Source organism: Pezoporus wallicus, unplaced genomic scaffold, assembly GCF_028554395.1.
Source record: "Pezoporus wallicus isolate ANWC-B61680 ecotype Strahan unplaced genomic scaffold, APGP_CSIRO_Pwel_v1 contig_10183, whole genome shotgun sequence".
Lineage (NCBI taxonomy): Eukaryota > Metazoa > Chordata > Aves > Psittaciformes > Psittacidae > Pezoporus > Pezoporus wallicus.
The window spans coordinates 31,877-45,425 of NW_026639246.1; the positions used below are offsets into that span (position 1 = coordinate 31,877).

The 13,549-nt window shown below is 66.4% G+C and overlaps 2 protein-coding genes across 6 annotated transcripts; both read right to left on the minus strand.

Annotated features, from left to right (window-relative positions):
* Positions 1 to 311: 311 nt before the first annotated feature.
* Positions 312 to 2,647, minus strand: MCRS1 (microspherule protein 1). 2 transcript variants are annotated; one of them, XM_057413993.1, is made up of 13 exons: positions 2,533 to 2,647; positions 2,323 to 2,452; positions 2,066 to 2,224; positions 1,884 to 1,993; positions 1,706 to 1,814; positions 1,492 to 1,600; positions 1,330 to 1,405; positions 1,231 to 1,259; positions 1,021 to 1,113; positions 862 to 944; positions 698 to 785; positions 497 to 624; positions 312 to 423 (listed from the first exon to the last, which is right to left on the minus strand). In XM_057413993.1, the coding sequence occupies exons 1-13, from the start codon at positions 2,640 to 2,642 to the stop codon at positions 337 to 339; spliced, it is 1,311 nt and encodes a 436-aa protein (XP_057269976.1). In that variant the 5' UTR covers positions 2,643 to 2,647; the 3' UTR covers positions 312 to 336. The 2 variants fall into 2 exon arrangements, with proteins under 2 accessions (XP_057269976.1, XP_057269975.1); XM_057413992.1 differs by having other exon boundaries at positions 1,492 to 1,630.
* Positions 2,648 to 3,324: 677 nt separating this feature from the next.
* On the minus strand, positions 3,325 to 12,272 carry ITGA7 (integrin subunit alpha 7). 4 transcript variants are annotated; one of them, XM_057413987.1, is made up of 26 exons: positions 12,012 to 12,272; positions 10,795 to 10,922; positions 10,637 to 10,716; positions 10,308 to 10,557; positions 9,666 to 9,797; positions 9,437 to 9,556; positions 8,248 to 8,455; positions 7,975 to 8,168; positions 7,791 to 7,879; positions 7,582 to 7,709; positions 7,260 to 7,355; positions 7,122 to 7,183; positions 6,860 to 7,029; positions 6,425 to 6,595; positions 6,196 to 6,308; positions 5,918 to 6,113; positions 5,769 to 5,852; positions 5,603 to 5,682; positions 5,443 to 5,520; positions 5,237 to 5,339; positions 4,979 to 5,155; positions 4,806 to 4,889; positions 4,504 to 4,617; positions 4,329 to 4,427; positions 4,125 to 4,250; positions 3,325 to 3,506 (listed from the first exon to the last, which is right to left on the minus strand). In XM_057413987.1, the coding sequence occupies exons 1-26, from the start codon at positions 12,173 to 12,175 to the stop codon at positions 3,327 to 3,329; spliced, it is 3,426 nt and encodes a 1,141-aa protein (XP_057269970.1). In that variant the 5' UTR covers positions 12,176 to 12,272; the 3' UTR covers positions 3,325 to 3,326. The 4 variants fall into 4 exon arrangements, with proteins under 4 accessions (XP_057269970.1, XP_057269972.1, XP_057269971.1 ...); XM_057413989.1 differs by lacking the exon at positions 9,666 to 9,797; XM_057413988.1 differs by lacking the exon at positions 9,437 to 9,556.
* Between the last annotated feature and the right edge of the window lie 1,277 nt (positions 12,273 to 13,549).

Consider the following 13,549-nt stretch of genomic DNA (forward strand, 5'->3'; position numbering starts at 1 on the left):
TTGGCTTTAATACTTCCCCTTCCTCCCACCCTGTGTCCTCCCTCAGCTCAACTGCAGCACTAGAGGGGCTGAGTGCCTAAAGCCACATTGCAGGGGCCTAGGGAGCCTGGGGAGGTTCTTAGGGGTGCTGGGGGGGTCTGCAACTTTATCCCCCCACCACTTTTCTTCCTTCTCTTGAACTCCAAATGTCTTAATTTGAAGAGATTAAACCCATGAACTGCAGCTCCAGGCCCTGGAGTCCATTGAGGAGCTTTATTGGGAAGTGCCACCCCCATCTATGGGGCCGCGAGGGGGGCAGATCCCCCTGGGGGGGGGGGGGGCCAAGCAGCCCCCCAGTCACTGCTGGGCCAGCTTGGCTGCTTCTGCCTTGATGAGAGCGATGAGGTCCTGGTTGATAAGGAAAACGAAACGGAGGCTGGCTATCTGGTGGGGGTACAGAACAGAGAATGAGCGTTGCGACCCTGACCCAGGACCCCCCCATGGCCTTGGGGCTCACCTCCACCACAGAGTTGTTGTTGAGCTTCCACTTGCTGCCACCCAGCACAGGGCGCCCATCGATGTAGATGGGGCGCCGGCCCTCATTGGCAATGAAAAAGTCCCCATTGTTTTTCAGCTTAATGACACCTGGAAAGAGGGGGAAAGGGGGTGAGAAGATGGGGGGGCATGGCCCCCCCTGCCCCAGAACCCCCAAACCCACCCTGCTTGCGGGAGATCTTCCATGCTGGCCCCTCCAGCGCCAGGTCCACGTCAATCTGGTTGTCCTTGGTAGCTCTGCCCAGGGTGATCTGGAGGGGAAAGCAAAAGTGGATGCTGGGGGGAGGTCCACAGGGTGGGGGGGCTCTGGTGGAGGCAGGATCTCACCTCCCGGGAGCGCATCAGGTACCGAACCATGCGGCCCCGCAGCACGGCCAGGGTCTGGCTGTCAAAGTCCGGGGAGCTCATCCCTGGGGAGGCAAAAACAGGGATATGGGGGGGGGCACATGGGTCCGAGGGGGGCACAACCAGCCCCCCCTCCCTTACCTGTGATGCTGTCCACCAGCACTTGCCACTTGTGCAGCTCCTGCTCCAGCTGCCGGATCTCACGCTTTTGCCGCCTGTCAGCCACAGTCAGCTCTGGGCCAGGGGGAGATGGGAGCTGAGCAGGGGGGCTCCTATGGGACACCCCCCATGTTCCCGGGGGGGACCTCCCCACACAGAGTCAGGCTGTTGGGTGGAGCGAATCAGACTTACCATGCTCCAGCACCTCGTCCCGCACATCTCTATGGAGCAGAGTTGGGATGAGAATGAGGTCCCCTCTTTTCCAACTCCCGGCCTCCCCCATCCCCTTACTTCAATTTGCTGTCATCCACCATGTCCTCAGCATCCGAGAAATTAAGCACTTGATCCCCTTTGGGCAACGGCTGCACTGGAAGGAACAGAGGAGAGAAGAATTGAGGAGTGCAGGGAGATCTGTGGGTGCTGGGAGGGCACACAGGACACCCCCATGCTCACCGGTCTGGTCCTCCAGGAGGTAATACTGCTTCATGAGCTGCCAATGCAGCTGCAGCGCCTTGGCTGTGCGTGAGGGGTAGAACACATCAGGGTGCTTGTGCAACAGATCCTGGAAGGTATCCAGCGAGGGCTGGCTGCCCTGGAGGGGGGGCAAAGGGGGGTCAGCACCGGGGACCACCACTGTGCCCCCCCCCCAGCTCCCATGGCCTCTCACCGATCCCACTCTGCTGAGCAGCAGCTCCTCGGCTTTACTGAACAGGACCTTGCTCTGGATGGCGGCGATGGCCTCGGGGTGCAGCTGCCGCATGGCCTGGCAGGCCAGCCTGGGGGGGAAGGACACTGTTATAGCCCCCCGCAGCCCCCAGCCCTGCCCCCCCCAGCCCTGCACTCACTTGGAGATGACGGGGTCGTAGAGCAGCGCGTACCAGCGCTCCTGCACCTCGCGCAGCGTGAAGCGGCAGCTGAACTTCACCCCCAGGTGCACGGCGCTCAGGTCGTTGGTCTGCAGGAGCCGCCGGGTGAGGGAGGGGATAGTTTGGGGGACCCCCCCCCCCACAACCGGAGCCCCCAGCACCTGCAGCACCGCGTTGATGAGCAGGAGGTCATCGGCAGGCTTCCAGCGGCCCAGGTCCTTGGTGACCGGCACCGGCTGCTTGCTCTTCTTGAGCCGCTTGGCCAGGCCAGGAGCGGGCACCGGGCTGGGCACGACGGGCGCCGGCACCACCTTGGAGACCTGGGTGGGGGGGGCACAGCGGGGGTTGGGGCTCTGCGCGATCCGCATCCCCCCTCGGGTCCCACCGGCGCCCCCTGGGGACCCTGCCATGCGCGCACCTTCTTCTTCTCGCTGGAGGAGGGCTCGCTGCCCGAGCAGCGCCCGGGCTCGGCGCCGCCCTTGGCGCGGCTGGGCTTGGCCAGGCTGCTCTCCACCAGCTCATCGTCGAACTTCTTCCTCTTGATGAACCTGAACGGAAGGAGAAGGGAGAATGGAGGCGGCTGAGAGCGGAGGAGCCCGCCCCAGCCCCAGCCACGGCCCCGCCGTACCGAGACGAGCTTCGGCGTTTGGGGACGGCGCCCGAGGCCGCGGCCGGGCCCCGCTTCTGCCCCGCCAGAGACTCCTCGTCCTCGGAGCGGCTCGTGGCGCCCGACGCCATCAGTGCGGGGGCAGCGGTGCTGGGGGGGGGGCAGAGGTGAGGGCGGGCCCCCCTGGAGCTCACAGCGGGAACGGGCCCGGTGCTCCCAGAGCTCACAGCGGGTATGGGGCCGGGCCCAGCCTCATCATCGCCTGGAGCGGGCACCGGGACCGGGCCGCTGCTGCCGCCTCCTCCGCCGCTATCAATGGCGCCGCTCCGGGTACCCGCCGGAAGGTGACGTCACGTCAGACGGGTTGAAGCCGCGCTGGGCGGCGCTATCCTGCGCGCCTCGGGTCAGGGCGCCGCCATGTTGACTAAGGGCAGGGCAGGGTCGCCTCCGCTCTGAACCGCTGTTACCGGGACATCGAGAGGGATCGGAGCCGGGACCGGGGCGGGGACGCGCCTCGTTGTCTCAGCACGCAGAGCCCGGCCCTGCCGCTGCAGCACGGTCACACGCCGAAACGGCCGCTCCCATCATGGCGGCTCCCCCTTGCCTACACCCATCATGGCGGCTCCCACCCCTTTCGCCACACCCATCATGGCGGCTCCCTGCCCCCTTCGCCACGCTCCTCATGGTGGACGCCGTCGTTGGTGCCCCCATGGCGGGGCTGCTGCTTTATTGGGTCGAGCATCGCCGCGGGGCGATGCCCCTTCCCGGTGCCGCCGCCGCGGCTCCATCCCCCGGGGGGGTCGCACGTCCCGGGGTCACGCGGAGCTGGGGGTGACGCGGCCATCACCGCCGTCGCTCAGCGCTGCCCATTCCTTGCGCTGGATCGTCCCCGTCTTCTCCTCGCGGAACTGTGGCCGTTGCTCCCGTGGGATCTTCACCGCGTGGTGCTGCGGCAGCGCCGGTGGCACCGCCCGCGCCCGGCGGAAGAACCCGGCCTGCGGCACACGGCATCACGGCTGTCCCGGGGACTGCGCCGCGACCCCTGCGCCCAGCCCCAGACGTGCTTGGTGCCCGCCGTGAGGCTCAGAGTGACCCGCACCAGCACAGCCCCGTGGCCCCGCACACAGACCACGTGTACGCACACACACACACCATACGCATGCATGGGCTGCACAGCCACCACGTGCCATGTGTTGTAGGCTGGCATGGAACAGGGTGGGTGGGTGCCATGGTATGGCATAAAATGGAATGGAAAGGTTGGGTGAGATGGCATGACATGGCATGGCTGAGTGGCATGGCATGGGCTGGCAAAGAATGGAATGGCTGGGTGGCATGGCATAGCATGGGGTGGCATGGCACAGCTGGCATGGCATTTCTGGGGTGGCATGGCAGGGGTGGCACAGCACTGCAAAGTGTGGCACAGCACAGCGTGGCACAGCATTGTGTGGCACACCACTGCATGGCCCTGCATGGCACAGAGTGACACAGTGTGGTCCAGCGTGGCACACCACTGTGTGGCACAGCACGGCACAGTGTGGCACAGCACCCCCAGGGGACCCCACACCTCAGGCAGGGGCTACCTCTTGCTGCCAGACCCTATCCCTGCCGCTCACCTTCCAGAGCCCGGCCACAAGCAGCGCCAGGAGGAAGACACCGGCCAGCACCGCCAGCAGGATCACCCACCAGGGCACGCCGCCCGCCACTGCCGCGCTGGGGTCCAGGTAGATGCTGACGGGGATCTGTGGAGGGGACAGGGGTCAGCGGGATGGGAGGGGGGGTACGGGGGGGTAGTTGGTCCAGGTGTGGTGGAGCTGGACCTTCACCGACGCATCCCTCAGCACCAGGTTCTTGATGGAGGAGGTCACCGAGACGCTTGCGCGGATGATGAGCTCCACCGAGGTGACAGCCAGGAACTCCTGCAAGGCGGGGGGGTGAGCACCGGCCACATCCCTGTCCCTATCCCTGTCCCCATGCCTGTCCCAAGGCTTCCACCTCCAGGAAGGTGCCGTTCCAGAGGCGGCCACGGGCGCTCAGCATGGCCGCGCGCTCAAAGCTGGGCAATGGGCAGCGGAATGGCCGGCAGCGTGCGGTGCCCTGGGCACAGTCCTGTGGAGGGAGTCAGACAAGACACCAGCAGGGGCATCGCAGGAATGGGGTACCCCATGAACAGAGGCACCTCAGGCCAGGGTTACCCCATGGTACCCTAAGCAGGGGTACCCCAAGGATAAGTGCACCCCCTGAATAGGGGCACCCCATAACCGGGTTCACCCCATAACCGGGTTCCCCCCTCTCACCAACGTGACATTCCTCCTCCTCTCGGCGGCTGCTGGCACCCACCAGGCCCCTGGCGTGGACTGCTCTGGCTGCCCCTGGGGCTCCTGCAGGAGAGGGGGGATAAGGCTGCGAATGGGGTGGGAGCAGCAGGAGCCAGGCAGGCACCGGCGCGTCCCCATGGCAGCGGCCGTACCAGCGCCAGGCGCAGGGGGTTGGCGGCAGGGCTGCAGGGCAGCCCCTGCCCCGGGGCCACCACCAACTCCATGTGCAGCGGGTACAGGAGCCACTTCCCGTTGGGGAGCTCATGGGGCCAGAGCAGCGTCAGGAAGGCCGAGCCCAGCGTCTTCACCGACTGGCCCCGGTTGGAGACCTGGGAAGTCATGGCATCAGCAGGGCTGGCGCATCAGTGAGTGCAGGGCGGGCGGTGGGGCTCCCCCGGACGGGCACTCACCGTCACCTCGAAGCGCACGGCGCTGCCCACTTGGCTCTCGTGCTTTACGGCACTCTCCCCCCGCACGGTGCCGCCAAAGAAGAGCCGTGGGGGCACCGCCACGCTATGGGGACAACGAGGGAGGGGGGGTCAGGGCAGGGCCGGGGGTGGTTCCTGGACCCACATCCACACTATGGGGACAATGGGGGGTCCCCACCTGCACTCACCCGGTCACTGAGAGTGGCAGCTCGATGACCACGCGTGCACGAGCCACCACTGGCACCAGCCCTGGCTGCTCGCTGATGCTGTGGAGAGCAATGGGGGTTTATGGGGGGGGGACATCACCCCAAGTCCTCCCCCCGTGATGTGCCCATGGCTACGGCTCACGTGGACAGCACCAGCTCCACCGCCAGGTCTGTGGTCTGGAGCGTGATGCCTGAGGTGCTGAGGATGAGGAAGAACCGGACCTGGGGGCAGAGGAAGGGTGAGAGGGGCAGGATTGGGGGGCAGGACAGGGGGAGCAGGATTGGGTTCTCAGGGGGGCTGCACCCACCTCGGCCCCGCGCCGCAGGGGGTTCCCCAGCTCACATTCCACACGGGAGCCGTTCTGGTTGGCGAGACACAGCACCGGCTTCTCCTGGGGGACAGAGAACTGAGCCCCCCGCCCCATAGCGACCCTCCCCCCAGCACCCGCATGCACACCGTGGGCTGCCCCTCATCATGGCGCAGGGCAGAGTAGGGCAGCTCGGGGGGGAAGGAGGCGCTGAGCAGCGCCTCGTGTGCGTCGTCCCCATCCCGCTGCGGCTCTGCTGGCTCCGAGGGCTCATTGGTGACGTGGATCTCCAGGGCCACGTCCTTCTGGTCGCTGATGGCGAGGATGGCGGCACCATCGTCCCCCCTGCAGCAGAGCCACTGTGAGACCCCCCCGGGGTGTCCCCGGCACTCTGTGGTGTGAGCACCCACCGTGTCCCCCCCCTCACCACGGCAGTGGCAGGAACTCAGCATCCCCAAGGCGGGCGCAGAACTGGAAGTGGAGCTGGAGGTTGCTCTGGCAGATCTTGTCATCCCCACAGCCCTGCTTCAGGAAGTGAACCTGGGGACATGGGGGCAGAGGAATGCTCCAGGCAATGAGACCCATGGAGCAGGAACAGGGATGCTCCAGGTAATGGGACCCATGGAGCGCAAAGGAGGAATGTGGCCAGTACCCACCTCAGTGCGGTGGCTGTTGGGCTGCTGTGGGCTTAGCACAGGTGACAGTGGTGGCAGGACTGAGGCCCGGCGGAGCCGCGCTGAATCCTGGTGCAGACGCGTGGCCCCACCTCCATGGATGCCATAAGCTAGGGTCATGGTGATGGGGCGCAGCTTGTCACGGATGTTGTCCTGTGGGAATGAGGGTGAGGGGAGCCATGGAGGCACAGGGTAGGGTGGGGTTGGCATGGGAATATGGATGGGGATGGAAACAAGGATGAGGTTTACAGTTGAACTCAACAGTCTTAAAGGTGTTTTCCAACCTAAATGATTCTATGAAGACGGAGGTGGGGATAGGGATGATGATGGGAATAGGGATGCAAATAGGATGGAGATGATGTGGAACAGGGAGGGGGATGCAGATGAGGATGGGGAAGGGGATGGGCTGGGCCCCACCTGGAGCTGGAAGGTGGCAGTGACGCAGACCCGCGCCTGCTGCCGCGGCAGCTCCACGATGCCGGAGAACTGGTGCTCAGGGTCCGAGCTGCGGCGGCTCAGGAAGACACCGCGGGGAGTGTGGCCGAGGCGCCGCCGCTCCGCGTCCGCCTCCAACACGTACTGCAGCGCTGGGGGCACAGGGACGGCCGCAGTGCCAGGCGGGTCCTGGTCCTGCCGGGGGACGGGGTGGGGCACAGGGACTGCTCCCCCCGGCGCTCACCGAGGCGGGGGCCGAAGCTGCCGGGAGTGGCTGTATAGCTGAAGCAGGCGCTGACGTCCACGCTGGGGGGCAGCGAGTGAGCCGGGGGCCACTGTAGGGGTACAGATGGGTACGGGGGGGGGATCGGGGGGTACCCACCAGACGCCCTCCTGGTGCCGGCAGTTGCTCTGCTCTAGGTCGATGTTGGGAGGGTCCAGTGTCACATTGCGGGAGACGTGGGCGACGGGGCGGGCTCTGCCGGGGAGAAACGGGGGGGACAGGATGGGACACCACCACCCCCCCCCCGCCCCGGGCACCCCGAACCCTGCACCGGGAACCCCCCAGGCCAGGGGAGGCTCGGGTCGGCGGTAAGGGGAGGCCATGATGGAGGTGATGGGGGTTGCTCAGGGATGTGGTGCTCTGGAATAGGGGTCTCAGGGATGGGGGGTTCGGGATGGGACACCCTTGAAGGGGCACCCACCTGTACAGCACCACAGTGTCCGAGAGGGATCCCACAAGCAGGTCGGGGTAGAGGTTCCCATCCACATCCAGCCCCCCCGAGAGCGAGTACCCGAATGCTGTCACCCCCACAGCCTCCCCATCCAGCACCTGCAACAGGGCCCGTGGTGACACTGGGGAGGCAGACGATGGGCAATGCCCCCCTCCCCGGGACAGCACTCCCCCACACACCTGTGCCGGTGTGGCCGCAATGCCCAGGCTGCTGCCGTGGTAAATGTAGACTTTGCCGGCGCCGTCGAAGGGGGCTCCAACGGCCAGGTCTGGGGGGGGGGGCAAGGGCAGGGAATGGGGTGGGGTGGGGGGGGACACCCCTCTATGGGATGCGCCCCTCATCAGGGTCCGGCCGGGTCCACACCCTCGAAGCCGTCGTGGTTGAGGTCCCCGGCGGTGCTGAGGGCGATGCCGAACATGGAGCCGCGGGTGCCGTTGAGGCGCACGGGTGTGGCGGCGTCCCAGCGCCCCGCGGGGTTGATGTAGACGTAGACTGCGCCCCCGATCTCCTTCTGGCGCTCGAAGAAGTGGGGGGCCCCCACCGCCAGGTCCAGCCACCTGCGGGGCCCGCGGCTCTGTCACTATTGGGGGTGCTGAGGGGACGAGTACGGATCCCCCTTCCCCCTCCCCCCCTCACCCGTCGCTGTTGAGGTCCAGCACGGCCACGCTGTGCCCGAAGGCGGAGCTGAGCTGCTGCCCCGGCACCACGGCCTCGGGCACCAGCCGGTTCGCGCTGTCGCGGCGCAGGATGACGACGGCTCCGGTGTGGTTGGCACGGGGGGCGCCGGTGACGAAGCTCAGCTCCCGCCGCCGCGTCAGCCCCGCCCCCGACGCTACCGAGAACCCTGTGGGGGAGGAGGGCGGACGCGGTGTCGGTGCCGGACCCTTCCCACCCCCCCCCCCCCCCCCCCCGCCGCCGCCTCATGCCCTGGGGGTCCGTTGGGTGGGAATGGGGAACTCTGCCCGTGCCTCAGTTTCCCTTCTCTGTGCTGGGGGAAGGGGGGGGGGGGGCAGGATCCCAATTGCCAGGAGGGAAGATCTGGGGTGGAAGAATGTAATATTTGGGGCTGGATCCATGTGTGTCCCCCCCGGAGAGCAGCACAGCCTCCCACCCCAGTGTGAGGCTGCAAACCTCTGCCCCATATGCAGCAGTTGCCGTGCGCGGCCCCCCCACGGAGCCCCCCAAGTCCCCCCACGGGCTCTGTGCACCCCCCCATGCAGAGACACCTCGGGGGAGGACATGCGGGAGATGGTAGGTGCTGGGGACGTGGGGGGGAATCACTCCAGGCACTGACAGCCCCCCAGCCTAGTGGGGCTCCCCCAGCCCTGGCACCACAATAGACACAGAACAGGAACAGGGGACCCCTGTGGGACACACAGTGTGTGTGGGGGAGCATGCAGGGGGGCAGCCACACATGTGCATAACCGAGCATTCCAGAGGTGTGCACAAGGGGACACACACAAACATGCAAGGGGGTGGTGCTGGATGTGAGCGTGCACGAGGAGGTTCTGGGTGCATGTGTGTGGGGACACGTGTGTATAGGGACATGGCTATATGTATGCATGGGGGGGACGACACGTGCATGGAGACGCAGGGAGACATGTCTGTACTGGGATACATGCACAGAGACGTCTGTAGTGTCTATGGGGACACATATCTGAATGGGACACATCTGTACGGTGCCATGTGTGTGCCCATGCGTGCTGCAAGCCCTGCCGGCAGCTCCACTTCTCTCCCTTCCACAGACACGGAGACACACGGGGGGGGGCACACACCGGAGCACACGGGCCCGGGGGGGGGGGGTTGGCACACGGGCGTTACGAACCCACGTAGCTATTGTGGGGCAGGTCCGCGGCAGCGCCGGGCACGGTCTCGCCGGGCGCCGCGCTCCTGTAGACCACTTGGTCGGGCTCGGAGCCGCCGACGCCGGTCGCGAAGAGTAGCCCTGCACGGGCCGCGGGGACACGCGGTCACCAGGGCCGGTTCGGGCGGCGGCGGGGCCGGCTCGGGGGGGGGAATCCCCGGTGCCGCGCCCGCGCCGCAACCGTCCCTACCCAGGTAACTGTTGGCGGGCACAGGAATGAGCGTGGGGTCCTGCTCCTTCTCCCCCCCCGCCTCGTAGGGGCCGTCGTCGAAGCGCAGCGGGTCCGGGGGACTCTGAGGCAGCAGCTCCACGCGCAGGGTCCCTGCGAGCCCAACGCGGGGGGGCAGCACCCAGGGACCCCCCCCTTCTGTGCATGCCGGGGGCAGCGGGCACCACCCCCCACGGACAGAGGCACGCACAGCTGACACACGTGCACACTCATGTGGCATGCACACACATACGTGTGTGCTTGTGCCCAGCTGTAGCATACACACATCCATATGTGCTCACACCCAGGATGCACACATGTGCATGCACACACGTGCACACACACACGTGCTCACATCCACAGCATGTGTGCTGCCACATGCTCACACACACGCGTGCTCACACCCAGCATGAACATACATGTGCTCACGCCAATTGCATGCATGCAGCTATGTGCTCACACCTGTATTGTGTTCACACACACGCATGCTCACATCCACATGTGCTCACATTCATGTTCACGCCCACATGTTCACGCTCACCCCCAGCTAACCCTCTCCCATACACATCCCCCTGCCCAGACCACGCTCCTACCCGCTCCCACCGGCATTCTCCCCGCTCTCACCCTTCCAGTTGTAGGTGCCGGGTGCTCCCAGCAGGAGGTAGAGGCGGTCGGGGCTGAACGCCGCGGCCAGGCCCTGCTGGCAGGACCCGAACTGCTCGTGGCCCTGCGGCCGCCCCCGGCAGAAGCTCCAGTCACCGCCCTCAGGCTCGTCCCGCAGGTCCTGGCCCAGCACGAAGCAGCGGCCGAGCACGTCCCGGGTCTCCAGCGGCTGCCGCACGCGGTGCCGTGCCTCATACAGGTGCGCGCAGGTCTGCAGGGGGACAGGGGCATCAGTGGGGCCAGGGGGGTCAATGGCATCAGTGGGGCTTGGGGAGGGTCTCAACACTCACCACAATCTTCCCGCCGGCGCCCTGGCTTGACACGCTCACCCCCAGCCACTGGTTCTCTTTGCTCTCCCGCTCCAGGTCCACTGTCAGGGACAGACAGCGTCAGCCCCACACCTACCCCACTATGGGGTTGGGGGGCAAAGGAGGGGGCATCCACTAACCTCCATCATCAATGGGCACCCGCCAGCAGTCGGAGGGCTCCAGGGTCAGGGGGCAGGCAAAGAGCCCCCCGGTGCGGTTGGCACCTTGGCTGGGCAGCGCTGGTGCCTGTGGGGCCCCCACCAGCAGCCTGGGACAGGGGGGACCCCATCAGTGTGTGTGTGGGAGGGTGGGTCCCTATCAGTGTATGTGTATGGGGGGCCTGGGACATCACTGTTGTGTGTCTATGGGGCACCATGTCCCCTGCAGCTGTCCCAGTGCCCCTGCATTGATTTCACACAGTGCCAGTGCCCACCCAGTGCCAACCCCCCCCGCAGCAGCTGCAGCCCCATTGCCCAGCCTCAGTGCACGTGTGGGTGATGCAGCCCCAAACCCTGCCATTCCCTGTCCCTTGGTGCCGCAGGTTGGGGACCCTAAGGGCTGGGGCTTGCTGCAGCTGTGCTGAAGGCTCCACAGTGGTCTTGGCGGCTTCGGTGCCACCCCAGCCCCACATCGCGACCGGGGGAGGGGGGCACACAATGGCCTCGGGCCCGGGGCTGGTAAAAATAACCTGGAATTCACTCAAAATAACCCGTCTGCGACATGCCCAAACATGGAGGGAGCTGGCGGGGCCATGGCACCACCACACCGTGCGCCAGTGCCAGCGCTACCAGTGCCAGCCCCAGTGGGACACCGGCACTGGGGTCTATGGGACACGGGGTGGGGGGTCCTGGTGCCACCGGTGCCCGTGCTGGCACGCAGTGTGGGTGTTCGGCAGCTCAATGGCACCGTGGAGGCGGCGGCATCTCCCGGGGGGAGCCCAGCCCCAGCCTGGGGGGGTTCCCTGTGCTCGATGCTTTGGGCCCCCAAATCTCTCCCCCCAAACACCCCCCGGTGCCCGTCCCCTCGGGGGTGAATCTCAGCCTTCCAAAACCCACGTGGAGCAGGAGCCAGTTCCCCCTCCGGTGTCCCGGGGAGTGGAGGGGCGTCCCCGACTGAGCACGGGGGACACGGATCCGATGGGGGGGACACGGACCCCAGTGGGGGGACACAGACCCCAATGAGGGGGGACACGGACCCCAATGGGGGGACACGGACCCGAGGGAGGAGGACACAGACCCCAATGGGGGGACACGGACCAGAAGAGTGGGACACAGACCCCAGTGAGGGGGGACACGGGGCCGACAGGACCCGCGCTGTCCCCAGCCCCGTTCCGAGTGTCCGGTCTCCCCACACTCACCAACCCGCGGGTTCGGGGCTCAGCTGCCGGTGCAGCGCCACGGCGAAGCCGAAGAAGCTGCCGCTGGCACCGTCCTTGAGCACGGCGCTGCCCGTGTCCAGGTTGAAGGCGGCGGCGGGCAGCAACCACAGCCAGAGCGGCCAGAGCCGGACAGCGCCCACCATGGCCCTGGCAGCACCGGGAGCGCCGGCCCCGCCCGCTGCGGTCCCGCCGCTCTGGCCCCGGCAGGAGTCCGGGGATACCGGGAACAACGGCCCGGCCCCCCCGCCCCCGCCCCGCCCGCGGGGCTGCGGTCACCGTTGACACCGCGCGGGGCAGAGGCGGCACCGGGCACCGGATCCCCCCGCACCCGGCATGGAGCTGATACCCCCGATCACAGCGCACTGCACCCCTCCTGTCCCGGGACCCTGCGCAGGGTCGGGGTCCCCCGGAGCGGCTCTGGGGGGCGGTAAGGGGGGTCCCGTCACATTTCCCAGCTCCCGGCTATTTTTATCCGCTCTCCCGGAGCCTTTGGCCTTGTGAAGGCTCCAGGAATAGGAATTCCCCCCCGAGCCAAGCAGGTCCGTGCCGCCTCCCGAGCATCCCCCCCCTTGTTCCTCCTTCCCAACATTCCCGCCGTGGGAAAGAGCCGATCCCTGCTTGGGATGGGACCAGACCCGCTCCCTGGGGGGGCGTTCAGGCATCGGGATGAGTGGGACAAGGAGTTGGGAATGGCAGGGAGCACAAGGGGTTTGGGGGAGACAGAGCCCCCCCCGAGAACGCCTGGTTGGGAACATTCCCAGAGCGATGAGGGGATCCCACAGGATATGCTGCAGGATCCCCACAAGGCTCAAAGCAGGAGCTTGGAACAGGGAGTGAGGATGAACCCCTCGGAGCAGCCCCATCCATAGGAGGGGACGATGGACACTGGAGCCATGCATGGTGCAGATCCCATAATTCCTCTCGGGACACACATGGATGCATCCCACCGCCCCAGGGAAGCTCACCCTGCCACGCCCCTGGGAGAGGTGCGAACCCCCCCCCCCCCCCCCCCCCCCGCTTCTCCCCCCAGCACCGGAGTCTCATTCCGCTACAGGGAAGGACAGGAATGTCGGGAGTGGCGCTGACCGTTATCCTGGCAAATCCCAAACCCCTTCTGCAGGGAGCAGCTGCCCCCAAACCCTGCACAGGTTGGCAATGGCAGGATCCGCTCCTTCGCCGTTCCCGAGGCTGGGAAAGGCACCGATGTGTCTGTGTAACTGGAGTGGGAACACATGGGGTTATTTTTACCCATTCACTGCTTTATCTTTGGCTCAAGCTCCTGGATCCCTCCCAATGGTACAAGTAGCTGAATCCATAGGAAGAATCCAGTATATTCCCTCCACTCCCAGCCAAGGGGATGAGGAGGTCTTCTCCTCCTGCTGCAGCATCCTGAAGCTGGTGAGCTCCGAGATGCTGGAATGCTGCCAGCTCTCCTTTGGGAACGCCGCAGCCCTGCTCCACTGCCAGGAGCTCTTTGTACAGCCCCATCCCATTAGCTGCTGGCGCACAAATCCCAG

Bases quoted from the DNA above. Each gene is read 5' to 3' on its own strand.
- MCRS1 (XM_057413992.1), bottom strand. From the start codon at position 2,642: ATGGCGTCGGGCGCCACGAGCCGCTCCGAGGACGAGGAGTCTCTGGCG. The intron at 1,114-1,230 runs GTAAGTCTGATT...CCCCTGGCCCAG, and splicing joins GGACGAGGTGCTGGAGCATG to AGCTGACTGTGGCTGACAGG. The intron at 945-1,020 runs GTAAGGGAGGGG...TTGCCTCCCCAG, and splicing joins GCTGGTGGACAGCATCACAG to GGATGAGCTCCCCGGACTTT.
- ITGA7 (XM_057413987.1), bottom strand. From the start codon at position 12,175: ATGGTGGGCGCTGTCCGGCTCTGGCCGCTCTGGCTGTGGTTGCTGCCC. The intron at 5,521-5,602 runs GTGAGCCGTAGC...TGCTCTCCACAG, and splicing joins GTGGAGCTGGTGCTGTCCAC to CATCAGCGAGCAGCCAGGGC. The intron at 5,340-5,442 runs GTGAGTGCAGGT...TTGTCCCCATAG, and splicing joins CTGCCACTCTCAGTGACCGG to CGTGGCGGTGCCCCCACGGC.